Source organism: Miniopterus schreibersii (assembly GCF_964146895.1).
Source record: "Miniopterus schreibersii genome assembly, chromosome: 12".
NCBI classification, from domain to species: Eukaryota; Metazoa; Chordata; class Mammalia; order Chiroptera; family Miniopteridae; genus Miniopterus; species Miniopterus schreibersii.
The window spans coordinates 35562363-35590190 of NC_138112.1; the positions used below are offsets into that span (position 1 = coordinate 35562363).

Here is a 27828-nt window from a genome sequence, read left to right on the forward strand (position 1 = left end):
GCCCTGACCAGAAATTGAACCTCAACACTTCTGGTGTACAAGATGATGCTCTAAGCAACTGAGCCACCTGGCCAGGGCCTCATCCTATTTTCTTTTTTCAAAAATCTCTCTTTATTGATTTCAGAGAGAGAGAGATAGAACCATCAATGATGAGAGTCGTCATTGATCGGCTGCCTCCTGCACACCCCCGACCAGGGTTAAGCCCACAACCTGGGCATGTGCCCTGACCGGGAATCGAACGGTGATGTCCTGGATCCTAGGTCGATGTTCAACTGCTAAGCCCCGCCCAGCCAGGCCTCATCCTATTTTCTTAATCTGACTTCTTAGAAGTACCCCTCAGACCTCCTAGGAATCAATGTTTCTGAAATCCGGAATACGTCTCTTCGGGTCACCTGACCCTACCACAAATCACTCCTTAAGTGAAATAGCTCTAGTCCTAGAGGTCTCTTGACCACATGCTGAAGTAGAAGAAGCACAGGCCTTGGAGACAGACTGAGCAAGGTCCACATCAAAGCTCTGGTACTTAATTTCCTTATCTGTAAAACAGGAATAATTTCCTTTTTAACAGTGTTGTGAGGATTAAATATATAAATATAGTACCTAGAACAGAGTAGATTACCAATAGATACTCAATGAATTACAGTACTTTATTTTTGCAATTTTATTTAGGCAAAAGCAACAGGTAGAAAAAAATGGGATTTAAAGTTAAGATAAACTGTGTTCAAGTTCCAGCTCTCCATGACCCCTGACAAATCACTTCATCTCTGAGTCTCACTACTGATATGTCACAAGGTAGCAGTAAAGATTACATGAGAATATACCTTTAAGAACTCTGCAAACCATACTATTCCCCCAGCCAGGAATTATCTTCTTTCCCTAAATAAATTCCAGATCTCAGCCTATATGATCCAGCTCAAGTGTTGCATGTTCCAAGAAATTTTTTCTTTAATAATCTCTAAACTGTGAATGAAATGGTATTCATGCATTGGAAATTGTTAAAAAAATGAGGAAGGTCTAAATGTACTGAGATGAAAAGAACTGAGATACTAAATGAGAATAAGTCGTAGAATACATACATTAGGATTCCATTTTTATGTTTAGAGTAAAAAGAAGTAACCATGTCATACCCTTGCTTAGCAATTCCTTCATGGTTCTGTACTGCCAAACAAGTGAAGTTCAAGCTCCTTACCTGGCATTCAAGCCCCTTTACTATTCGGGCTCTGCCAACCTTTCCAGCCCTCATCTCCTACAGACCAGCCCGGCCATCCTATGAGCCCTGCATTCCACCTATGACTAAAGTGCCCTTTACCATCTCTTTCTCTAGATCTCGAACTTCAGCATGCTTCAGAATCATGGAAGGCTTGTTAAAATATTGATTGTGGGCCCTACCCACAGAATTTCTGATGTAGGTCTGAGGTGGGGCTCAAGAATTTCTATTTCTAAGTTCCACAGTGATACTGATCAGCTATTTCAGGGACCACACTTTGATAGCTACTGCCTTTACAATAATATGATTCAACTTCATGACCTGTATGTAGGCTGACAAACCATGTCGGTTTGCCTGGGACTGAAAGTTACATGTAGGAGAAAACCCCTCAGTCCAAGGAAAACTAGGATGGTTAGTTATCCTACCTGTATAAAAATCTTTCCCAGGTTGCTGCTTATGGGATATTTACTGCTAATGTCAACAGTCCTCCTCTATGGCCAGGCCAACAGGAAGCACCTGAGAAAAGAGTTCCAACAGCTTAACTGACTTTTTGCTAGAATAAGAGTATTTAACAAAGTTTTTCTAACTCAGACTCCTCCTAACATATTTTATTTCCTTCAGAAAACAGGCTTTAATCCTCTGGTCCTGTAAACATTTAACACAACAGGTGTGCGATCAAACTGTAAGCAGTCCATAAGCTTGCCTTTTGTTGCTGGGGTGAGTTTATACAAAGAGGATAAACTCCTTGCAGTGAGCACATGTGAGCTTCTTACTCAGTTCAAAGTAAGTCTTGCTATGGAATGATACTTATACACAGCCAATGCAGCTGACTTTATGTGACTTCTAGAAGATGCCCAGTACACTAAAGAACATGGTCCTTGGGAAGGACGGATGATGTTTCTGCTCACTGTTGATCATGGTCAATCATTTTCATTAACTGGGACTCCTCTTTCCAAGGAATCAGAGGTCAGAGAGCTGATAGCGCCGCACAAGACCATCTCGACAGCATGTGTAGATCTGCTTCTCCCATGTGGCTGCCTAGAACACAAGAGTTCACAATTCAGAGCAAGCCTGGAATTCTTCCATTTCAACAAGACTGAGCCTTGTCATTCACCCCCAGTAGTACAGGGGAGTCTGAGAAGCTTTACTGACACCAAAGACAAGAAGAGCATTATATCCATATGTATTTTAAAAATGGCTGGCCAGGCCTGGCCAGGTGTGGAGCATTGACCTAGGATCCAGGAGATCATGGTTTGATTCCCGGTCAGAGCATATGCAGAGTTGCGGGCTTGATCCCGAGTAGGGGGCATGCAGAAGGCAACTGATCATTGAGGACTCTCTCATCATTGATGTTTCTCTCTCTCTCTCTCTCTCTCCCTTCCTCTCTCTGAAATCAATAAAGATATATTAAAAAAAAAAAAAAAGGCTGGCCAGGGTCAAGGGCACTATGAATACAGAAGAAATGCTAATTAGCCAAGCAGAGAGCAAACCCTTGGTGTTGTGCATGCCTTAGTGCAGAGTCTGTACCTGGAGAGGAGATAAGATGGTCCATAATGGCCCTGGGTATTCCCTGAACCTCGTAAAATTGTACACAAAGAAGCTCTCAACACGTATCTTTTTTTCTGAGGAGAATTTCATCGACTTCTCTGAGAAGTCTGAGACCCAAAGAAGGTTAAGAACCACTAAATTAGTGGAAATAGCATGAATTCAGGACTTAGCTGAACCTAAGGTTTGCTAATACATAGCTGCATGACCATGGACAACTTTCTCAGCTCCTCTGGGCCCCAGTTTCCTTATTTGTAAACTGAAAATGATGTGTTACTTCACAATATAGAACACTATGCAGAAACTTTTAGAAATGAAGTGGATCTATACGCATTTGTCTAGAAAGAGCTCCAAGATGATAAGTAAAAAAGACAAGTAAGTCATAAGGCAATATATATAGGATGATCCCAATTATGTACAAACTAAGATAAAACTCTATTATTTACATAAATACATAAACATAAAAACAGTCTTGAAAGATATGTGCCCAACTGTTAATGCTAGCTACTTCTGGAAAGAAGAGCTGAACTAAAAAAGTCTTAGAGGGGACTTTTAAGTCTGCATAATTCGGCATTGCTTGAATTTTTATAGGCATGTATTAATTGTATAATATTTCAAATCATAAGAAAAACAGGAATAATATCTATACTTTAAGGAATGATAAAATTTAATCAATGAGGTAATACAATGTCTGGTCAATAAATATTATTTACTCTTTTATTTTTCTCTTCCATTCTAACCAAATAAGACAGTCAGTCTTGAGCTTTAAACAATAATAATAGCTAATATTTATAGAATATTTTAAATTTACAAAGAGCTTTCCTATGCATTATCTCACTATTATCCTCATTTTACATATGAACTGACAGACTGGGGAGGTGAAGTGATTTTTCAAGTTTCTAGATCTAGTAAGTGATGAAGTCACTTTGGACTCAAAATTCTGATTTCTTTCTATCCCATCCCTAAGTATTTTATCACCCCTAATAATCACAAAGTAGCTGTATTCAGTCCCCTCCAAAACTTTGGATCCTAGTGAGAATCACCGAGGCCTGGCCTCCAGTCAGGCCTGTACCTTGTACACAGGGTCACAGTCAGCTCCAGTGAGCTCAATGACATAGTCTAAGTCTTGCTGGACAATGAAACAGCTTCCATCACCTAAAAGGCAGAGAAAAATAAGAAAACTGAAGAGAAAGCTTTATGCAAAGGAGTTTTTAAGAATCTCAATATTTTAGTTTATTTCTTTACATCACTAGCCTAAAGAAGATTGTCCTAAGATTCAGAAAGGCAAACAAGACTCATTACGTAGGTCAAATGTGAGGACCTATAGTGGCTGCCTAGAATGCTGGGCTACAGAGGATTTGAAGGCCAAGTGCCTTCTGTGGGAAGAAGGCTTGTCTTTGATGAGCAATATCTGCCAAGGGTATTTGTCTACATAGTGGGCACTGAGCTAAATGCTGGGGATAATACGATGAATAAGGCACAGTCACTACTGTCAAGGAGCTCGAACTGGAGAGGGACAGAGACAGTTACAATGTAGGGTGATAAACACTATGTGTTAAGTACAATATACCAAACAATTGTGGAGGACCATGACCCTAGCCCAGCTATAGACCAGGCACTTAAACCTATGTTTAACTGAACTGCATGGAACCATCTCTCTCTATCGGCCCCTGGACCCACCTTGGCTAGCAATAAATCCGTCTCTGAATCTCAGCAAGGAGAGAACTGGTGCTCCTGATCTGTGGATGACTTGTACTGGGGCCCTAGGATTCAGAGTCAAAGGGGAAATTTTAGTTTTTTTCTTTAAAAGCAACGCCTGACTATATAATACTAACCACATAACAGCAAACAGGACATAGGTGGATAGAGATTAAATATTCCTATAGCTTCTTTCCTATAAGATAATTAAGTGGTAGATCAAGATAATCCATTCAAAACACCTTGGAGTGAATCTAAACATGTCTCTAAACTTGTCATTGGGCTGAATGGACCTGGTCACCACCAATTTCTCCAGTGTTTGGGAGCCCTGACAAGGGTTTAAGATAATAGTGTTAACGATATGTAAATCTTTTTACTTCTAGATAATTAAGACAGTGGTGAAATGTTAAAATTGTTAGGACTCTAAAACTAAACAGAAAGGTGAGTGAGAATCAATTATATATATATGTAAGAGTGGTTTTATAATAATGATCAGAGATTCCCTATCTGGGGAGGCAAAAACAAGTACAAAAATAATGTAACTTAAATTATGGAAGAAAAGGTGTAAGCTAGTCACTCTTTAGCTGGAATTTCTTCACTGCTCTTGGAATAAAGTCCAAACTCCTTAGGCTGGTATGTCTTTTCTACTATATATATATATATATTTTTACTACATCTTTATTGATTTCAGAGAGAGGAAGGGAGAAGGAGAGAGAGAAACATCAATGATGAGAGTCATTGATTGACTGCCTCCTGCACACCCCCGACTGGGGATCGAGCCCGCCACTCGGGCATGTGCCCTGACTGGGAATCGAACCGCGATCTCCTGGATCCTAGATTGATGCTCAACGGCTGAGCTATGCCCAGCCGGGCTGTGAGTCTTTTCTAAGCAAACTCCTGCTTTCCTGTTTGGCACCATTTCTCACTGCCGCCCCGTCTGCAGGGTACATACTTGTCATATTAACTACTCAGAGATCCCTGAAAGTGCCTTAATTTATATGTCTTCATGCTTCTCTATATGCTATTCTGCCCTTTCTTCTTTACTTGGAAACTTCCTACTGGACAAGATGCAATTAAAGCTTCATCTTCTTGGAGAAGCAATCTCGCCTTCTTCCCTCTCCTTGGTGCTTCGTCATATTCCTGTGTATCGCCCTGTCTGACCATTGATCACACTGCATCACAATAGTCTTTTACTTGCCTGGTATTACTATTAGACTCCAAATGCCTCAAAGGCAAAGTCTGTATCTTTTCTGTTTTTCAGTGCCCTGCACAAGGCCTGGTACCAACAGAAGCTAGTCAATAAATATCAGTTGAACAAAGGAAGGAAACAGAGGGAGGAAGAAATTGTAGACATTGTTAAATTCTGGGACAGAGAGGTTGTGTGATTTTGTCTGGATAGCTTTAAGACCAGCATAAGCCTGTTTTAGATAGCTTATGATAAAAGCTAATAAAGGACCAGAGCTGGCTTATTTGAACTTGAAAATGATCAATCTTAGGCCAACCCAGATCTAATACCATAAAGAAAATTACTGAGCTCATTAAAATTAAGTTTTACACAATCATTTTAAAGTGAGATATTAGTTCATTCTTTAATTTTCAAAGCAATCACTACAATAGGATAATCATGACAGTATGAATCAAATCACCTTTTAATACAATTCCAAGAATAATAAGAACAATTGGACAATTCACACTGGAAAACCTTTATAAATGGGAAAATATACCCTTAATTCAATAACCACCTATATGCTACCCTAAATCAATGCTAAAGCCAATAAAAATTGCACTCTGTAGAAGGTCTACATCATGCAAATGAATGGTGACTCACCTTGGACTCCTCACGTCCAGCTGATAAATGTTTCCATCCTGAGTCCCAGCCAGCAGCAAGAAGCCAGAGAGAAAAGTACAGCAGTTGAAGGCGTCTGAGCCAGTAAAGAGGAACACCTGGGAGCGAGCCAGAGACAAAAACGCTGTTAGAGCTAATCTGTTTCCAGGAATAAACAAGCACCAAAAAAAGAAAATTTACTACTTTTAGAGATATTTTCTTTCTCCCCATTTAATATTCTTAATCTAAACTATGCATTTACCAACAGCCAAGGAAGCAGCACTCCCAGGATTTCAGGAACCTGAGGTTGGCTGAAGAATGCAGCAGTTTATATAATACCACAGTCTGAGGCAGCAATTTTCAAACTACTACCCCCCTCAATACACTGACTCATAGGATCCTCAACAGCAAAAATCCTTCTTTTTCCTCTTTTCATTACAACCTTTCACTTGAAAAACACCTGCAATTCACACATTTAAGATTTGCTTTGTGTCACTTCTAACCACCTTTTAAAGGGAGATACTTTGTAGGAAAAGAAACCAGCTTAAATAAAGTGGCAATTTGAAGAATCACAATTCTCCCTATGTACTTGAAAAAAGAAATTATCAGATTTCTATTTATTCCTTACTGTTAGCTCAAATTGATAATTTCTCACTTGAAGGTTCTAAAAAGTAAAGAAGCAAAGCAAAACAAAACTCCTTGGTTTCCCTTTGGAAGTAAAAGCTAACATGGAAATTCAGAGTGCAAAGGCAATATAATAAAAAACAGTGACATCCCTGGAACGAACTTTGAAAATGGAAACATCACCAGCACAATGAACTAACAAGATAAAATGAAAATACACAGCCTATGGCCAAACCAAATCATTAAAGTTATCTGGGTGATGAAAGGAGCTGGAAAGAAAATTTAAAAACCTATCCCAGGAAACTCAGGTTTTAATTAAGAACACCGTATGACAAGCAAAACGTCAGAGGATGAAGGAAGACAATTCAACTAATTCTTCTATAAAAGACATTCTGACCATTATCTGATCTAGAGCCCTGAATGCGTGATTTCTTTACTCAGAATTTCTTCATATTACCATAGAAGTAGAAAGAAATCTATACAACCTTATCATTTTATGTATAGCACATGAAGGCCCAGAGGGAAGGGACTTAACAAAGGTCACAAAGCAGTAGAGCATTCAATCCTCATCACATAACCCTATGAGATAAGTCCTGCCAGTTTAATGATGAGGAAGCTGAGGGTCAGAGAGGTTAAGTAACCTGTCCAATGCCATAGCCATTAAGTGGAAAAGCTGGAATTTAAACATTGCCCTACTCCAAATTCCATGCTCTTAATTACTACAATGTACTGCCTCTCACTCATGCAGCTTCTTCAAAAGGTGAATAGAGTGTGCATATAGAAATGTTTCTAAAATAGCTTTCTAAGAATCAGAGTGACCCAGCTTGCCCCAGAGTTCAAAGATCTTAGAGGAACCACTTGCCGGCTGCCTGCTTTGTAGTCCCAAGCACTGAAGCTTCTTATCTTCCCGGGCCAACAGCAGCATCTTCGATTCTGTTCCAACCTCCCGTTCACCTGCATGACAGATGAGCTATGTCAATAACAGGGTGATCAGCTGGCAGTACCCAGAAAGCATAGATATCGATGCCGTTCACTTAATTACTCTGATAGGAGTTCACTCGTTAATTTAAAAAAATATATTTTTATTGATTTTGAGAGAGAGGGAAAGGGATAGGAAGGGAGAGAAACATCAATTGGCTGCCTCCTGCATGCCCCCTACCAGAGATCTAGCCCATAACCCTGGAATGTGCCCTGACCAGGAATCAAACTGGAAACCTTTCGGTGCACGGGACAATGCCTAACCAACTGAGCCATACTGGCCAGGGCTGATTTCCTCATTAATTTTAAAAAGCATTTATTATGTTCTATATATTGACTGTGGTATTGTTTATATAACTGTACGCATTTGTCAAAACTCACAGAACTGTACAATTAAAAAGAGAGACTTTTACTTTATGTAAAATATACCTCAATAAATCCAACTTAAATATGTTATTAAGTCCCTTGTAATGTGACAAGATACATACTAGGAGCAGGGGTACAATGTTGAACAAAACAGAGTCTCTGCCCTCAAGGCTCTTACAGTCTGGAGGAAATGAAATTTATTCATTCACTAAGTAGTTATTGAGTGTCTACTATGTGTCAGACACCATTTGGGTGCTGAGGAAATAGTGATGTACAAACAGACAAGGTCCTTACTCTTTAGGATTCTATTGGAACTAGGAAATAGTGGAATAGGTAAACAAGCAGGATACTTTCAGATAGTGATGAGTTCTACAAAGGAAATAAAACAGGAAAATATGACCAAAAGTGAACAGACAGGAGGACTGGGGGAAAGGTAATTTTATTTTATTATTTTTTAAAATATATCTTTAATGATTTCATAAAGAAGAAGGGAGAGGGAGAGAGAAACATCAATGATGAGAGAGTCACTGATCGGCTGCCACTTGCTTGCCCGACTGGGATCGAGCCCGCAACCCAGGCATGTGCTCTGATGGGGAATCGAACCTCGATCTCCTGAATCCGAGATCAATGCTCAACCGCTGAGCCATGTCTGGCTGGGCGCAAAAGGTAATTTTAAATTTAAACTTCAACTTTAAAAAGTCTCCATGGAGCCCACTTTTCAACAGAGACCTGAATGGTAAACAGAAGCCAGTCATGTGAAGTTTCAAAAGTACTGGCTGGGAGAGTCCATGTGCTAAAGAACAAACAGAAGGCCTGTGGCTGGAGCACAGTGGTGCTATGATGTGAGGCTAGAGAGGAATGCAGGGGTCAGAAAGTGCAAGGGTTTGTGATGGGCCATGGTAAGGGGTTAAGATTTTAATATGTATATAAAAGAAGGTTACTAGGGAAGAGTAGGGACAAAGAACATGGGATAAATCAATGACTTATGTTTTGTATCTTATTTTTTTATTTTTCAAGTGTAAGCATGGTTGCTTTATTTTGGGTCCTCTTTTCTTGGCTACCTTCTTCTTTTTTTCTTTTTTAATTCTCACTTGAGGATATTTTTTCCATTACTTCTCAGAGAGGGTGGGAGAGAGAGAAAGAGAGAAATGTCGATGTGAGAGAGACACATTGACTAGTCGCCTCCCACATGGCCCTGACTGTGGCTAAGTGTGTAACTGAGGTACGTGCCCTTGGCGAGAAACAAACCCAGGAACCTTTAGTCTGCAGGCCAATGCTCTAACCACTAAGCAAAACCAGCTAGGGCTGATTTATGTTTTTTAAATGACCACAATGGTTGCTCTGAGGAGAATGGATTATAGGAGAACAGTACAAGCAACGATGATGATAGATTGGACCAGGATGCTGGCAGGAGGGAAAGTGGGAGAGAGAGAGTAAGGTGGAAAAATGAAATACTTCAAAGGTAGAGATGACAAACTTTGCCGATCTGGGACATGAGGAAAGACAGGGGTGGACTGTGAATGAACTTCAGGCTTTGGGCTTTTGAGCAAATGGAAAGGTGGGGAAAACAGATGTGGGGGGAGGGTAAAACACTCCTTGTTAGACCAGGTAAGACTGAGCTGCCTATCAGACAGCTAAATGGAGTCTAAAAATCAGGTGAGAAGCCTATACTTTAGATATACTTCTGGAAATCACCAGCTTAAACACAATACTTAAAGCCATCAATCACCCAGGGAGAAACTGTAGTTAGAGCTGGGGCCCTCCAATACTTAAAGGTAGAATAAAGGAGATTTATACAAGGAGACTGAGAAGCAGCAACCAGTGAGGTAGGAAGAAAAGCAATGTAGTGTGGTATCCCAGAAGCCAAGATAGGAGAGTGTCCTGAGAAGAGAAGCTGACTACATTGAACCCAGTAGAGAATTCAGAAAGACAAGCACAGAGAAGTAACACTGGATTAGGCAACATGGAGTCACTGGTGACCCCACCCTAGCTCCCATTCTCCCATCCTTCCCTTTCTTGTCTGTTTATCTGGAATCTATCCTTCAAGGTTCAAGTCAACTCCCTTTGTGATGCCTTTCACATCATTACTAACCTAAAACACTCTCTTCTTCCAAGAATCACTGTTATTTTCAGCCAAAATTTTATTGTTCTCTGTTTTATAGGCATAAGTCTCGTCTCATATTAAATTGCAATTACTCAAATGCAGTAACTACGACACAGTTCCTTTGTAGATTCCAAAGCAACAGAAATAGAGTAGCTTTGCAATAAATATTAATCTTATGGTGAAAACAGAAATACCAGCTACAGAGCAAGAAAGGACAAGGAAGAAAAGGAGAAACTAAGGCAAATACTGAAAGGGCCTAAGGAAACAAAGAGCTCACAGATCATTATCAACTTACTGGGCACCTGCTCAGGGGAGCCGAGGTTGATAGAGTTGTCAGCAGCACCCACAGCCACTCCATTGATGGAAGAACCACAGTCTGCAATGACTCCCAGGCAGGCTGAGCGCCCACAATCCCAAAGTCGCGCTGTTCCATCTCGAGAACCAGATACCACATTCCTCCCCCGATCAACAATGGCCGTGTCTAGGATACCTGGCAAGAGGAAAAACAAGACCCTAAGATAGAGTAAGTAGTAAAGAAACTGTGAGGGCAGAGAAGCGAGATTTGCATAAATGACCCCAGTTCTTCACAGACATGTACCAGATATATACTACATGAGGGGCATGTTCAAGAGCTAGAAAAACAAATGAAGAGAACAGAGTCCCTGCTTCCCAATGGTTCAAAGATGAGCTGTGAGAAACAGACATGAGAAAAAAAGCTTTGGACTTAATTTTTAGTGGAGTGTTCTAGAGCAGTGGTTTTCAAATTTTTATTTTGGCTTTAAAATCTGTCTTTTACTTTTTTTTTCTTCTCAATATATCTTTATTGATTTCGGAGAGAAGGGAGAGGGAGAGGGAGGGACAGAAACATCAATGATGAGAGAGTCATTGATCGGCTATGAGCCTGCAACCCAGGCATGTGCCCTGACCAGGAATCGAACCCCAATCACCCGGATCCTAGGTCGACACTCAACCGGTGAGCCACACCCGGCCGGGCTAAAATCTGTCTTTTAAACAAAAATTAAGTAGACATCTTGGAGAGTTCCATTTGAAAATCACTGTCTTAAAAAGATCCTGCTATTTCCATTGAGAACTAATTGAAAGGGTTAGTCTCCTCGTCCGAAAAAAAAAGGATGTGACTTCTGGTCCAGCCAAGGTGGAGTAGCACCAATCCTCCCAGGTCCTTCCTCTGACAACTGACATAACACAAACCTGGACATAACACAACAAACAAGCATAGGAAGACCGAAAGATGGAAAGATGGCAGACCACCTAGGGGCCTCAGGGCTTGGAGAGCAATGAGTTCCCTGGATTTCCCTATTGCTTCCCATTTATCCTGGACAGGACACTGCAGAAGCCTCCAATATGGAACCAATTAAAAAACCAGGCACAGTTAAAAAACAAACAAATGAACAAAAACTCCAGAGCAGAAAGGTAATCCAACCTTATGGTGATAGAGGAAGGGCTGGTACTTGTTTTATTAAAACCCATTTACTGATCCTATTAGAGGTGCCCAATAAATACTTGCAGATTGACTAATAAGAGTACCTGACCAAAGGTCACTTAGCAAATTAGTGATCTTTGGCTTGCTCCCATTCCTTTCAAGATGAGATGACTTCAGATATACAAACCTTGACAAAAACTCCATAGCAACTCAACATAAGGTACAAGTGGGAGGACCCATGCAATTAACCACATGCCTCAACCCTTACTGGAAATTTCATCTTGAAAGATTTTTTTCAGAAAAATATGTTTATGAAAATGCCACAAATTGAAAAAGTAGCCAATTTAGGGCCTATTTGAGAAAATATGATTAGAGACAACTCAGATGGAACAAATTATCCAATTTAAAGTAAAAACTAAATCTTATTTATTTATTTTAGTCCTCACCTGAGGATATTTTTTCCTTGCTTTTCAGAGTGGAAGGGGGAGAGAGAGAGAAAGATAGATGTGAGAGAGACACTGACTGGTTGACTCCCGCACATGCCTGACCAAGGTCGGGGATCGAGCATGCAACTGAGGTACGTGTCCTTGGCCAGAATCAAACCTGGGACGCTTCAGTCCACAGGCTGATGCTCTAACCACTGAGACCACCCGGCTAGGGCACTAAACCCAACTTAAATAGCTGATTATAGTTGTTGGAAAAATAAAATGTAATACTACTAACAATTATATATCCACTTGATAAAGGCCACTATAAACAAGGTTTTTATAAGTCCTCCTCTCAGAAACGGATCGTGTTTTGCTGCATTTAATGTTTCTTAATTGTATTTTGAGTTAAAGAAAATCAACCTTTCCACTCTATCTCTACAGTACATTCAGCATAAATCTAACTAGAAAATAACCTTGTATCTTTTAAGAATCCTAAGGAGCCCGGCTGGGCGTGGCTCAGCGGTTGAGCATCGACCTAGGATCCAGGAGATCACGGTTCGATTCCTGGTCAGGGCACATGCCCGGGTTGCGAGCTTGGTCCCTGGTGTGGGGCGTGCAGGAGGCAACCAATCAATGACTCTCTCATCACTGATGTTTCTGTTTCTCTCTTCCTTCCTCTCTCTCTGAAATCAATAAAGATATATTAAAAAAAAAAAAAAAGAATCCTAAGGAATCACCAGTAGGAACATTAGGAAGAGCCTCCAGCTCTTACCAAGCAATCAAAGATCTGTTTATGTCTTTACTGGAAAGTTCCAACTGCTTTTTATTGATTTGTTTTTTAATAGTTACCCAAAGATATTTTTTTCATTGCTTTCCAGAGAAAGCGGGAGAGAGAGAGAAACATTGATGTGAGAGAAACACATTGATTGGCTGCCTCCCACACGCAGGATCCAATTGCTTTTTAAAAATGTTACTGAGTTCCATGGAAGTGATGCAAGCTTTAAAAAAAAAATTCTGAAAAGCATGTACCCATGGCTGGATGCTACAGCTATGCCTAGGAAGCTGTGAGGGGTATTACCTGTATACAAATTTCAAGTAACACTCACCAAAGAACTGCCATCTAGAAAGTTTTCCTTTTCTACCCCGCCCCCAGGAATTTCTCACAAACCAAAAGAATGGAACAAACTATATGAATAAAAGCTGAAATCAGATTAACAAACATTCTGTAATCCACTCGAAGCTAAGTGACACACAGGTATTCTTATGGAGAACTTTTACTATCACCTCAGCCAAAGGACTAATAACAATTGTGGAAAACTACCTGTGTAAGGCAGTTAACTCTAGATAGCAATAACGAGACTGAGTAGCAAAAGAATTTCTAATCCTTGGAGAAATAGCAGCTCATTTAAATAGCCAGCTGGCCCAGCTGGTATAACTCAGTGGTTGAGCGCTGACCCATGAATAGATCACGGTTCAATTCCTGGTCAGGGCACATGCCAGGGTTGTGGGCTCAATCCCCAGCAGGGGTCGTGCAGGAGGCAGCCGATCAATGACTCGCTCTCATCACTGATGTTTCTATCTCTCTCACACTCTCCCTTCCTCTCTCTGAAATCAATAAAAATATTAAAAAAAATAAAATTTAATAAAAGGCCAGTTGGATTAATTATTTGTATTTTTGTGGAAAACGTGCTCCTGTTTCTATGTTTTTTATGATCTGTCTCTGCAGATCATTAGAGAAATCTTCTGGAAAAAATCACCCTTCATACCTCCTTTGTGACCTTTGAAGGTCACCACGCAGTTAGCATCTTCAGCTGACCAGATCTTCAGCTGGGCATCCATTCCCCCACTCAGAACCACAAGGCCTGATGGGAAAAACCTGCAACAATTCACATCAAACACATGTCCTTCCAATACTCTCTGAAAAAACAAAAGAAAATTCCAGGATAGTTCTCTTGTCCATCCCTTGATGTTCTCTTACCTCTCATATCCTTGGTCGCTTACATGAAATATCTACATGCTATACTCACATGCTGGGTTTTTAAACTAAGGAGGCCCAAAGGATCTCTTTACCAGGTAGTGTTCTAAGAGCTAGGCCCCCTTTCCAGCTTTGGCTACAGACGTGGATTTGAACTCCATGGCTCTCAGAGCCATCCCTAAGTCGAGTTCTTCATATAAGAAGCTGAGGAGGTTTGAGGACTCTCTTATCCACTTCTTCTTAAGATCCTCTGTACAGATTGGGAGACTAAGCCATGTAATCAGTGTAACAGCCTAGCTTCTCTCTTAGAAACCAATCACTGAAAGCAGTTCATATCAAGGGACTACCCACTTAGACATTCACTGGCCTGGCTCCTCTACTGTTCCAGCTCCAATTTGTTCTCGCAAATCACCAAGCTTGAGGATGGTTCTCAGATTAACAAATGGAGCAAAGACCAATTGAAGTGCAGTGGTACTATATTTGTAGAGTGAGTCACTCTTCTTTCCATGACCCAGTCTAAGGTTTCTTAGACCACCCTTCATGTATAAGACCCTAAAAGTGTAACCAAAGCCTTTACTCTGAGCTCTCCATTGGAAGCCTGCCAGACTTTCATGCTTCCATCAGCACTAGAAGACACACCAAGGCCTCCTCCACTGGAAATGTCCAGGCATGTTATCTGTTCCAAAGACAAAAAAAAACAGTGTTACTAATGATGAAATGCTCCTCTTCCCTTGAAATATCTTACAAACCTCTCCTGTTTCACACTCCTCCAAGACTTATCCCAACACAAAGGATATGTGTTTCATGTAAAGGCTGACTTATCATCACCAATCTCCTAATGAGGCTAGAGCCAACACCTTTTAGTTATCCAAACAAAAAGATATTCATATAATCATCTATAGTCTCCTGCTTTAGCTAAAAAGTTTTCCCTATCACATATCATTTCTATAGTTTCCATCTTTTGCTATTTTATTTTAAAATTAAGATACCTCTCCTAATTCTTAGGAACCCACTTACAAAAAGATAGTCTTCCAAGATGCACCAAAAGGATTCAAGGAAAAGCAAAGATGCTTCCAATTTACTACTTCACATTTCCTCTGTAAAACCCTAATTTTGTGTATGTGTGTGTTTCAGAATAAGTAAGAGAATTCCCAGATTTACTTATGTGGTTTCAACATGAGCGATCACTTCTTGAAAAAGCCATGATCAGAATGCCAAGTCTCTTTCACATACATTCGTTAATACATACCCTTTTTATTAAAAAACACCCAGTTGCAAATATTTCAGAAACGTAAGACTGAGACATATAATCCTAGATATATTACCAGCAACAATGATCCCCATATGACCTAAGTTATTAAGGAAAAAGTAGAGACTTTGGCATTAATTATCCAACCTTCCATTTTACTTTGCTCTTTGCCAGTTAAGTCATAATGAATAGGGTTAGCAACAACTAAAAGGATATGTCAACTCTAACACTTTCTAACACATTTTTTGTAATCCTCACCTGAGGATATTTTTTCCATTGCTTTTCAGAGAGAGTGGAAGGGGAGAGAGAGAGAAAAAAAACATAGATGTGAGAGAGACACATCCATTGGTTGCCTCCCGCAGGTGCCTCAACCTGGCCAGGGATTGAGCCTGCAATCGAGGTGCATGCCTTTGACCAGAATCGAACGCAAGACCCTTCTATCCCCAGGCCAGCACTTTAACCACTGAGCCAAACCAGCTACAGCAAAACTTTTTCTCCTTCATTTTGGTATCTCCGAATAGAGGAACTGTCAACTTCATTGTGGAACGTTTAATTTTAGGGATTATGACAATTAACATTTATATCACGTTTTATCATTTATAAAACACTTTCACATACATTACATAGAGCAGGATAGAAATCAAGGTCAGAATCTAAAGCTAAAGATCCATTCCTTAGTCACAGCAAAAGAACAGATCAATGGGACGATGCTAAATATTGGATAAAGATGACAATTCAAGCTAGTGAGATAAAGGATGAATTACTTTATAGTGCTGTGACATGCTAATTATTTCAAAAAGAATTAAGTTAGATCCCTACTTCAAACCAAATAACAAAAATAAAGTTTCATATGTGAAAAATGAAACATAAAAGTTCAAAGAAAATACTGTATTTAACATTTTAATTAACAAATGCTTATATTGACACTCGTATGTCATTCAGTGTAACATTTAATTAATTAACATAATTTCAAAAACAATATAACTGGCAATGTAACTGACCTTTGGTAAGCATTCAACTTACCCAGTAGTGTCAGAAGTATGCGGATCTCGAAGTTTTACAGAGGAAATGCAGAGCAAAGTTGACTGGATAGATCAGTTAAGTGGTAGTCAGTCAGAACATACCAAAAGCCTTACAATTTGCATTCCCTGTGACTTAGCAACTCTACTTTTACAAGTTTATTCCAATTTCTTCCCATCTTGGTGAGGAAAGGGTTAGCTATATCATCAAAATAGGAATTCATGAACTCGAAATACCTGAATGTCCAGTAATGTAAGATTAGAAAAACAAATTATAGTAAAATCATACAATGGAATACTATGCAGCTCTTAAAAGAATAGGAAGAAAGATGGCATAGAATGATGCATGTAATATATTATTAAAGAATAAAAAGCAAGTTACAAAATAGTAGGTACTGTAAAGACGTATTATGGTAAAATATTTAAAGAAAAAAGATTAGGAGGATCAAGTAAAATAATGATACATAAAGCTTAGCATGATGTCAGCACATAGTAAGCAATCAATAAATGTTAGCTATTATTACTATGATTTTCTTAATAAAGGCTATATAACAAAACTTCACAGTAGTTCTCTTTAAGTTACAGAAAAATGAGTGATTCAATTTGTTTTATATTTCCTAAATTTTCATCCCTAAATATACATGTGTTTTGCAATAAGGGAAAAAAAATAGCTATTTTTTAAAAATGTACCTAGCCCTGGCCAGTGTGGCTCAGTTGGTTGGGTTTCATCCCATGCACTGAAAAGTTGCTGGTTCAATTCCCGGTCAGGGCATATGCCCAGTTGTGGACTCAATCCATGTTGGGGGGCATGTAGGAGGCAGCGGGTCAATGTTCCACTCTCACATTGATGCTTCTGTTTCACTCTCTCACTCTCTCCCTGTCTCCTTTCCTCTCTCTCTAAAAATCAATTTAAAAAAGTACCTATCATAAAATAAGAAGTGGAAAGCTTTAACATAACCAGTTTATTCACCTATTTCTCACTTCTGCTTTCAAAAGCTCACAGTAGTGGAAAGGACTTTATCACAAAGACCTTTGAAAATTATTCCTCAATAAACTGTACCTGGAATTTTGAGAAAATATCCCTGTCCTATAGGCAAAGGACAAAAATATGAGCAGTGGCAAATTATGCAAATACAAGCTACTACCACCATCACCCAAAAGTGAGTAAGTAGCTCTGCTAAAACATATAAGAAAATTTCATTTCAAAATTCCTTTCTCTAAGATTACCAGTGAGTGGATTTGTACACAAATTCTATGTGTTCCCAAGTACCAGTTTTGCCAAACAGTATCATACTCCATTATCAGCTGTTATCTTATAATCAAAGTAAATGAAAGAAACATTAATTATGAATGTTTACAGCATGAGACAAGCAGATAAAATGTAAAATTAATTAATGATATTACATTTCTCCTCATTTTATCAAAATACTTACACTCTTTGCATGAATTCTGGAAAAAGTAGTGTATGGTGCCAAAAACTTCGAAGATGTATTTTCTTTTGGACATGAAATATGAATGCTTTTCTAAACAGAGAGAGAAAGATGAAACACATCAGTAAAACTACTCCAGTGGAATTAAAGCCTCATAAAGAAAACATTAGGACAACAGGAAATTCTCATCTTTTAAGTGTATCCTCTCTAATCCTCCTTCCCTAGTCCACAAAGCTATCACTCCCTTATAGATGAGCAGTCCTTTCACTGCAGGAGCTACGTAATTGGTATCACTGGGATGCCAATATCTTTTTATGTTAAACTGCCCCAAAGAAGACAAACCAACAATAAGATACAACTGACAAACATGAGAACATTAATTTCTAGAAGAAAATGTAATACCAGCACTCTTAATTAGCAGCGGGGCAAGGAACAGGATTAAGAGATGTGAGAAAACAGCAGCAGCCCTCAAACCTAAAGAACTAGGCTAAAAGTAAACTTGCTCCCTATAAGAACTTTTAGAAAAAATGTTAGACTACTGACATCTACAGTTATCAGAGAAAACCGGTAAATTATGGTACACTCTTACAATGTGGAGGCCCTGGTCAGGCTTGCAGTGCCCATACCCCCTAGGACTTAAACTGGCTATACATGTTTGTAGACTGGTCATCATCACATCCACAGCTGTATTATGATTCCCCATGTGTTTTGCCTAGTCATTATCATATCTTTCAGCTCCTGTAGCAAGATAACACTAGTGACAGAATAAAAAATTATACCTAGAACCAGATGTTAGATTCAGGTGACATGACTTGCTAAAGGCAGCCTCTGTAACCATTACAAGTAAATATGTTGGTATTTCAAGGTAGCATGTGTAGAAATATAAAAGGCTTAGCAAACCCTTCCTCCAGGATTTGATATGACAATTCTTCACTCTAAGCAGAAGGATACCAGCACCATCATCTCAGTGCATACCTCCTATAGAGAGCTGAGGAGCTGCACTCACCAAATGGCCCCTAACCTATTATCTCTTCCATAGCAGTACTTCAAAGTTTCTGGAAATTCTGCTGGATAATGAAAATGTCTTCAATAATCAAGATTTTCTGAACCTCTTAATAAGGCCAATCTATGTACAACAAGCACAGTCCTCACAGTTCATTAGAAAGAACAGTTTCAAAGTTATAATATTCTTATCACTGAAAATCAATATGCTGTTATTATAGTCTTCTACTTCTTTAAAAAGACAATCAGAATATCTATACAAACAGTACTTTCTTAGCCAGCATATCTATGCCTGGCTGCCTGCAGGCCTTTCATTAAATGAGTTTTTGCTTCTAACCACATGACAAAGCCCATATAGCTGCCAGAGAGCTGACCTGGATTTGGAATTGTCTGCTGTACCCAAAACTAAAGCATCAGCTAAACTTATCTCCTGGCTAAATATTCATACCAATCAAGGATGCACGGGGCTCTGAGAGCTTAGTGTTAAGGCCTCTATCAGCATTGGTTAGCTCTCAGAAGAGTTCATTCTTTGGGGCTAATTATGTAAAAGGTTTCAAAAATCAGTGGTTTTCTCCTGCTTACCAATCCTGCAAATCAACATTTAACCCATAAACAGACTATGAAGGAAGAGAAATGTTGAACTACCTTCCAATGTCAGCAGTAGAGAGTCATGCTGTTAATGAAAATAATTTAAAGAAAAGCTGCAGGAGGTATCAAGACAGACAGAATTTAGGGGTGGGGGGGTTGGAGTGGGGAGTGTGAGTGTTCCACACTAAGGTAAAATTCAAAGTCAAACTTTTTATCTTCTGGGGTTAAGTTTTTAAGCATATAGAGAGTTCTATTTAAAAGAAAAATGCAGCAACATCAAATAGTAAAGTGACTCATGGCAGTTAGGAAACAAATGAATGCTCAACCATAAGCACTTACTGTCTGACCCAGCAGGTACACAGCAGAAATTAGCAATGATGCTGGAAGATAAGAATTGTATCAGGGCCTGAGTATAAAGGGAAGAAAGGAGGTCAGCACCTAGGCTGTGGATGGATACCAGTGAAACACTTGGGAAAAATGTAGGCTTGCAAGGTGGTGGTATACTTGAAGTTAATAGAATTGGGTTTTGATTCTGACATACAATCTAACTAGCTTTGAGTATTAGGGGTTAATGAACCTTTCTGAGCCTGTTTGTTTATCTGCAAAATGGAAATGTAAAATGCTAATCCCAAAAGACTATTATGATGACAGTAACTCATTTTTGTAATATTCTAAAGTTTCACTCATATGCAGTCTCACTCCCCACTAACCAGCCTATGAGATAGAATATTATCTCCTTTTTATAAATGAGGAAACTGAGGCTCAGAGAACTAATTTATTTGCCCCAAATCATATATTTTTCTTTCTTTTTTTTATTGAATTTATTGGTGTGACGTTAATAAAATTATATAGGTTTCAGGTATACAATTCTATAATACATCGTCGTATATTGTATTGTGTGTTCACCAGCCCAAGTCAAGTCTCATTCTGTCGCTGTTTATTCCCCCACCTTTACACTCTTCTACATCCCTCCACTCCCCTTCCCTCTAGTAATCACCATACTGTTGTCTGTCTATGAGTTTGTCCAAAATCATATTGCAAGTGTCAGAGTTAATTATGAGTTAGATTCAGATCTACACTTTCTACAACTCCATAACTGTTAATGAAAAACAAATATAAGATATATAATAACATGTAGCCTGTCACCTTGCACAGAGGGTAATGAATGAACATGTGTTAAATATCTTATGTAAAAAAAAAAGCATTTTCTATTCTTGTCAGTATACCAGAAATATTTTACAACTAAAAAAGTTTAATTACATAAAAAAAGAAAGGCTAGTTTACCCTTTGGAAATTATTTCACCAGAGCACACTGACCACAGCCATCAGAATGAGTAAAGAAAATTATATCATGGGTTCTGCAACACTGAGTTTGGCCATCTACTCACCTGAAAGGCCAATGAGAGAAACTATTAAGTACTTGGTTATGGCCTAGGTATTCACCAAGGCCTAGCCAGACATATCATAATGCTAGGCTGTATAATTTGGTAGGTACCAGCCACATAAGGTTACTGAGCACTTAAAATGTGGTCAATGCAAATGAGGAATTGAATTTTTAATTTTATTTAAAGTTTAATTTAAAAAGTGATACTTGATTCCATTATGAGAAAAAATTTTAAATATGTGAATCCATGTTTTCAACTATAAATTTCATAAAACCTAAATACATACCAAGTATTTCTAATAAAAAATTAGAGTCTGAATTGAGATGTGCTGTAAGTGTAAAACATACATAGGATCTCAAAGACTTAATAAGAAAAAAGAAATGTAAACTATCTCATTAATAATTTTATTAATTACAGGTAGAAATAATATTTTAGATACATTGGGCTAAAAAGCATAAATAAATATATATATTTTTCAACCACAACCCAAAGGGAACCTTTAAGGGATATAAATTGAGGATGCTGAACTTCCAGAAAATATTTTCAATATGCATGATAGACGTTAAATAAAATACATTATTAAAATGAATTTCACTTGTTTCTTTTGTGGCTACTAGAAAATTTAAAATTATATATGTGGCTACATTACTTATCTTTGGAAAGTAATGCTATAGGGGAAGAGGAAGTTTGACTGCATCTAAAAGTATTTGTAACTACAAAAGAAAAACTTTGACATTCAAAGGCAGAAAAACTGTGATTACTGTACAAATGACATAGAGATGACACTGATACACAGATAATAGTATAAATATTTAAAGTAGATATATAGGTACTAGTATATATATGGACACAGTGCCATCTAGAAGACAGAAAAACCTACCTTGTTTATTTCATTCACGATAAATCCTTCCGAAGCTGTAATCTCTGGGATGCCATCAAGGCCAATTCCTTGACAAGTTAGGTTGCCATACAAAGTTGGTTTCCCTATATAGCACAAAAGAAGCATGTCTCAAAAAGTAATAAGAATTTAACATTTTTCTCCTTGAAGACCCAATTCGGGCATCTGTATAAATGGCAGAAAATTGGTTCATGAAAGAAAACGGGTACTGGTGTTAAAAATGAGGAGCAGTGGAAAGAATACTACCTAAGCAAACCTAATTCGGGAGGAAATATACTCAAGGACTAAAAACTAGGGACAAAGATTTAGAGACACAATGTATTTGTAACGAAAGCTACTAAAGTGATATGAACCTCAGTTTTACCAGCTATGAAAAGGCATTTTTCCAGGATGAAAGCTGAAGATCAACATGAATATATGCATTTATCCACAGTATATATATATAATACATAATAAAGAGCTAAGCTTCATTAATCTGAAAGTGTACTTAAGTAGAACACTGCTTTTGCAGTGATATGGGTTAAATAAGATATTATCCTACACATAAACATATGCAGATGGTAGAATGGAGTTAAAAACATTCTCTTCTAGTTCCCTTCCGCACCTAGTATATATACTCCTGTAACAGCCCATAACATGCTGTTTACCTTTCTGACCTCCCATTAGACTGTGAAGTCCTAGAGTTCAGAAACTAGTAGGTTGCTATAAATTATTCAGCAAATAACTATTGATAACAAACTGAAGTTCAAGGAGTAAGAGGAAAGTAGAAACCATCATAGATTCACAGAGTGGGGGTGCTTCCTACAGAGGGTGGAACCCTGAAAGAAAGATAGGACTAGATAGAAGATAAGGGAAAGGAAACTCTAAGTCAGGGAGGGGGCATGTCAAGAACAAAAGAAAGTCAGAAAGAACAAGGAGAAAGGAGGCATCAATTAATATACCAGTTTGGCTACAACAGTCATGGAAAAGGTACTTGAAGGACATTAATGGAGGAACTCACAATCTAGGGTAGAAGTTTGGACTCGAGAAGATGCAGTGAAGAAGCTTTTGTCAAGAAAGTGGCATGAAATGCTAGTTCAGAAATATGCCACAAAAATAGGAATGAGGAATTCTGTTTTTTGTCCCACTCCATGAGTACTGTGCAAGGAATCTGGCCCAGGAGAAAGTAGGAAGCTTTCTTCTAGTGGGTAGCTTTCTCCTTCTCTAAAGGGAATGCGTATGGATTTAAGGACATTACCTGGAGGGTGACAGCTCAGCCAGGCCTCCCCTTCATCCTTCCTATGAAGAGAGACAAAGGCTAATTAGGCTCACAACATTGATGCCACTGATGCAAGGGGAGAAAGATCACATAATTTCCAGTTTGGCTGTAGTACACAGACATGGTCTAGCCTAACATCTCACCTAGGCATAGATTACTCTAAGACAAACACTATCTGTTGAAGAAATATTTGTGGATTAAGTGTTTAATGCATATATCTGTTGGTTAAAAAAATTCACCAATGAATTCATCAATACGGAGTTCACTATGCATTAATAGCTGCACAGCTTTGAAAAATCAAGAATATATTTAGCCCAGCCCGGAGTGGCTCAGCGGTTGAGCGTCGGCCTAGGATCCAGGTGATCAGGGTTTGATTCCTGGTCAGGGCACATGCCCGGGTTGTGGGCTGCAGCTGATCAATGAATCTCTCATCATTGATGTTTCTATCTCTATCTCTCTCTCTCCCTCTCCTTTCTTCTCTCTCAAATCAATAAAGATATGTTAAAAAACAAACAAACAATATATTTAGATATTTGGGGAATTATTGTAAGCCAGGCCCTGTGCTAGACACTTTGCATATAGCATCATTAATCTTCACAACTTAACAAGTTATCTTTTATTATTTCCATGATAAAGATAAAAAAACTGAAGCTCTCAAAGAAGTTACTTGCCCAAGGTCACCTACCTATGAAGCAGGAATTGAAGCCTGCGACTAGTATGCAAGGTCTGTGTTCTACCACCTTAGAGGCATTTCTCAAACTCAATACAATAATTCAAATTGTTATCTCATCTTGGTCTATAGCGGAAAGGGCCTAGGCTTTTAGGTTGCCAGCAACACTCTATCACTTATTTGCTGTGCAATCTTGGGCAAGTCACTTATTCTGAATCTGATACTGCATTCTCTAGTAGGCACCTGGTGGCTGTCAATAAATGTTAGTGTTCTTCCTTTATTATGTATCACACATTCTGTGTTGTAGTGAGTAATGTGTTATTTTAGCCCACTTAGTAAGGTGTTAAGTTTCTTAAATGCAGGAACGTTATTCATCTTCACCACTGTTTCAATTTAAAATATCCTTATTAGTAACAATAGTTGCCGCCCATGGCACTGCTATACTCATCCTGGTGCTAGAGAAATGAATATATGTTAAAAGAATGGTTTGATGTGCATTCCCAATTAAACTATCAGCGTGAGGGCAGGAACCACCCCTTCAGTTTAGAGTACACATCTGAACTGCATCTGAACAGCACCGAGCATCTATCTAGGTCGGATTCTGGACATGGTAGGAGTCACATGGTTTACTGAATATAATGGTTCAACATGACAAACACACTTTAAGACAATGCGGTGGTGGTGAGTACTGGGACTTTTGCAAACAGCTGACGACCAATAACTATCTGTTAAATAGCTGTAACTACTCGGCCTCCTGCCTCCCAGTTTTCAGGTCTTTCTCCAACTCTTTAATCTTTGTTCTGATGCTGGGATCACACAGCGCTTATGTGTTCCCTTAGCCTCAGGATAGCTCTTCTGAGAATGAAAAACAACGACCATGCGGGTTTGAGATTTCTTTTTCTAGACTTAGTGCTCCCTCAACAATTGATGAGGTAACTCCTATGGATATCCTGGATCGGGCATGGCTCTCAACCAAAAGGCAACATCCACTACCCGCCTCCTCTGTCCCGGTTCTATGACTGGATTCACCTGAGAGAATGGGCCCAGTCGCTCTGAATTCTCAAAGGCGCCGCCATCTTGACCCCCGCCTCCACCAGCCCGCCTCTTCCGCTCTTTCTCGGAAGTGGCTCCCCCTCAAGGGCTGCGGCGAGTACGGAGGGCGGGACCTACACCGAGAGGCCACCAATGAAAACGCGCGATAGGTCCCTTCCTCTTCGTCCCTCCTCCCCCTTTCCGTGCGCGCGTTGCTCACAGCGGCCGGTTACTGGCGGAAGGGTCGGGAGAGTTCCTAAGGCTTGCAAAACGGGCGTGCTGGAGCGCCAGTTCTGGTCTTGGTTGCCTGTTCGGAGAGCGCCGCGTGCCGCGTCCTTACTCGGTGAAGCGTGACGGGCACGACAGGGGTGCGTCCTGAAGGTGGGGGAGGAGCTTCGGGTGATTTGGCCGCCTGGATTTCTCTGCTTTCCCATTCTTTCCATTCCTTCCTAGTCCAGGCCGGCCTCCATTTCCAGCTGCTGACCGTCTAGCCTGCCCTGATCTGTGAGCAAGGGTCTTCCTCTTCTTATTCCAGGGGAGACTGTAGCCGCCATGTGGTGGGGAAAAGAGTACGGTAGCATTTACTGAGTCCTGTAGTAGTCCAATCATTTGGCATCATTGTGTTAATCCCTACAGTAATTCAGCGAGTTAAGTATTACCTTGAGGAAACTGAAAAAGATTGCATAGTAAGGCGTGTGCCGGTATTCGAACCCGGATTTTTTGGCTCAGGATATAAGGCACTTTTCTTTTCCTTGTGCTTGCTGTGAGGTTTGCTCCTTACCTTTAAGGAGCTTACAGTGTGTTTAAGAAGTACAGTAATAGGGAAGATTATTTATTGAACTCTTTGGACGTGCCAGGCTCCTTACATGCATTATCTCATTTAGTCTTAATCCCGTGGGGTATATATTATCTCTGTTTTTCAAGAGAGATTATGAAGTGATTTGCTGAAAGTCAGTGACAAAGCTAGTTTCCAACCCAAGTCTGTTTCAAAGCCCATTTTCTCCTTCCTCAGGTTATATGCCCCCAAAGCGAATGAGTTTTATGTAGGGCTATGGAGTGCTTAAATCCTTCTTGTCTCTTCCCCATTGCCCTCTAAACGCCCTAACGTGACTAACAAGGCTGGCTGTGATCAGATACTTTATCGTCTTGCCAGTTTCATTTGTTTTGTTTTCTTCTCATACTATTCTCCATTCATACAAAACTTTCCGTTCCTCTCTTGTCAAATTCTGTTTCACCCTCACCCTGCTCTTCAACTGACAGGGATATTCTTCCTTTCCATCCCTGGCTAAGTCCTATTCATTCTTTTTTTTTCTTTTCTTTCTTTCTCTTTTTCCTATTCATCCTTCAAGTGTCAGTTTAGAAATCACTTCCTCCAGGAAACCTTCCCTATCTACCCTTGTCTGGATTAGGTATCACTCCACTGTGTTCCCAATCTGAGCTGTCTCTGTACACAGTGTATAGTAAACTGTCTGTTCACTTGTCTGGATCCAGGCAGAAACTATATCTCTCTTGGTCACTCCTTTGTCCTCAGCTCTAGCATAGTGCTTGATACATGATAGGTACTCAGTGATCAAATAAATCAGAGACACAGAAAAGGCATTAAGAGGTCCTAGTTTCTTTACAGCCTGTCATGGTAAAATCTGTACGAAGGCTAAGATCATTTCTCTTCAAGCCTTTCTTAAGTTCTTTCTGTACGCTACCTTCTGCTCAGTGTTCTGAAGCAGATGATCTTCGCAAGAAGTTTGGGCAGATACACCTCACATTAAGTACTCTCAATTACCTCACAGATTCATCTCTTGCCCTGGCTGCTACAACTCTCCATTCCTCCCATATGTCAAACCCTACACATACTTGGGTACTCCAAGTGTTCAACTTTGTTCTTCTCTAGCCACAGAATAAGGCCAATATTAGAAGAGAGATTAATTCTTTTGAGGTGAATCAGAGATAGGTTCTCCAGAAAGGTGACATTTCACCTAATTCAAAATCCATTGGCAGAATCCACTCAAGCTTAATTGGTGTTGTTCTAAGCAGTCTCACATACTTTATTTCATTCCATTTAGTTCAAACCCTTTTGTAGGCCTGCTCTCTGCCAAGGCTAGTGCTGAGGGCACCAAGTTGAATCAGGCCCAATATCCTCAAATAACTTAGTCTCCAAAGAGAGACATATGCATAAATAGGCTATAATAGTGCAGTGGTCAGTATTTATAATAGAAGAACCTCGTATATAGTCATGTTCCTACTCTAACCTTGCCTCCATTGATGTCTAGACACTACCATAGATGTCAACTCAAGGCCATACCTGGGCCCGTCAGGTGAAGAAGGAGGATGAGGAAGAGGACCCACTGGACCAGCTGATCTCCCGCTCTGGCTGTGCTGCTTCCCACTATGCAGTGCAGGAGTGCATGGCCCAGCACCAGGACTGGCGACAGTGCCAGCCACAGGTGCAGGCTTTCAGAGACTGCATGAGTGAACAGCAGGCAAGGCGGCGGAAGGAGCTGCAGAGGAGGAAAGAGCAAGACGATGCCCACAGCTGAGACCCCAAACCATCTATCCCCAGAGGATGGCCTACAGAAACTAGCACCCAGAGAAATCCTGAACAGTAGAAGTGTGTGCCAAGAGGTAGAAAACTCTGGGATAGTCTTTGGGATTAGGGTTGAGAGGCAGGCAGCCATGGGTTTGGACATGACTGTCATAAAGAAAGAATTGTCATATTTTTATGGTGAGACCCACACATCCTCATTCATCTTGTTCCACGAATATTAAATATTGACCAATATTTGCCATGTAAAAGAGTGGGGTTAAGGCATGCTCTTCTATCCTACATCTCGGGGTCAGTGTGCCAAGTACTGAGCTGATAACATGGACATTGAATTTTAGAAGTAAATTCACAGTCTAAAGGTAAATGGGTTACCTAATCAGGTCTTCATTTATTCAGTCATTGGTTGAACAACCAATGTTGATCTTCTCATGTGCCAGGCACTGTTGGAAACTGATGTGATAAATAATATTATTTCTGCCTTCATGTTTAGCCTAGCTTGAGAGACAGAAATAAAACAACATTGGAACGTTAACTAAATAATTCCTGATGATGATATAAATGACTTTA

At 39.6% G+C, this 27828-nt stretch overlaps 2 protein-coding genes across 7 annotated transcripts in view; one reads left to right on the forward strand and one right to left on the reverse strand.

Annotated features, from left to right (window-relative positions):
• Window positions 1-27828, forward strand: part of COA4 (cytochrome c oxidase assembly factor 4 homolog) — a 28113-nt gene extending 285 nt beyond the window's left edge. The window contains exons 1-2 of one of the 6 annotated variants that reach the window (XM_081153177.1): window positions 25006-25090; window positions 26990-27828. In XM_081153177.1, coding sequence (XP_081009303.1) covers window positions 27002-27256 — 255 coding nt within the window. In that variant the 5' untranslated portion in view covers window positions 25006-25090; window positions 26990-27001 and the 3' untranslated portion in view covers window positions 27257-27828. Of the gene's footprint in view, window positions 1-2164; window positions 2235-25005; window positions 25104-25149; window positions 25292-26989 lie in introns of those variants that run through there. The other 5 variants (XM_081153178.1, XM_081153180.1, XM_081153179.1 and 2 more) reach the window with 5 other exon arrangements.
• On the reverse strand, window positions 628-24815 carry PAAF1 (proteasomal ATPase associated factor 1). The gene is made up of 12 exons (XM_081153176.1): window positions 24720-24815; window positions 23000-23040; window positions 21745-21848; window positions 17893-17982; window positions 14769-14867; window positions 13983-14133; window positions 10643-10837; window positions 7762-7853; window positions 6279-6394; window positions 4433-4515; window positions 3825-3907; window positions 628-2245 (listed from the first exon to the last, which is right to left on the reverse strand). The coding sequence occupies exons 1-12, from the start codon at window positions 24764-24766 to the stop codon at window positions 2168-2170; spliced, it is 1179 nt and encodes a 392-aa protein (XP_081009302.1). The 5' UTR covers window positions 24767-24815; the 3' UTR covers window positions 628-2167.

Coding starts and splice junctions, on each gene's coding strand:
- PAAF1 (XM_081153176.1), bottom strand. CDS start 24,766: ATGGCGGCGCCTTTGAGAATTCAGAGCGACTGGGCCCATTCTCTCAG. Junction 14,134..14,768: donor CTTCCAATGGAGAGCTCAGA/GTAAAGGCTTTG, acceptor TTGTTTTTTCAG/AGAGTATTGGAAGGACATGT. Junction 3,908..4,432: donor CGGATTTATTGCTAGCCAAG/GTGGGTCCAGGG, acceptor TCTGCCTTTTAG/GTGATGGAAGCTGTTTCATT.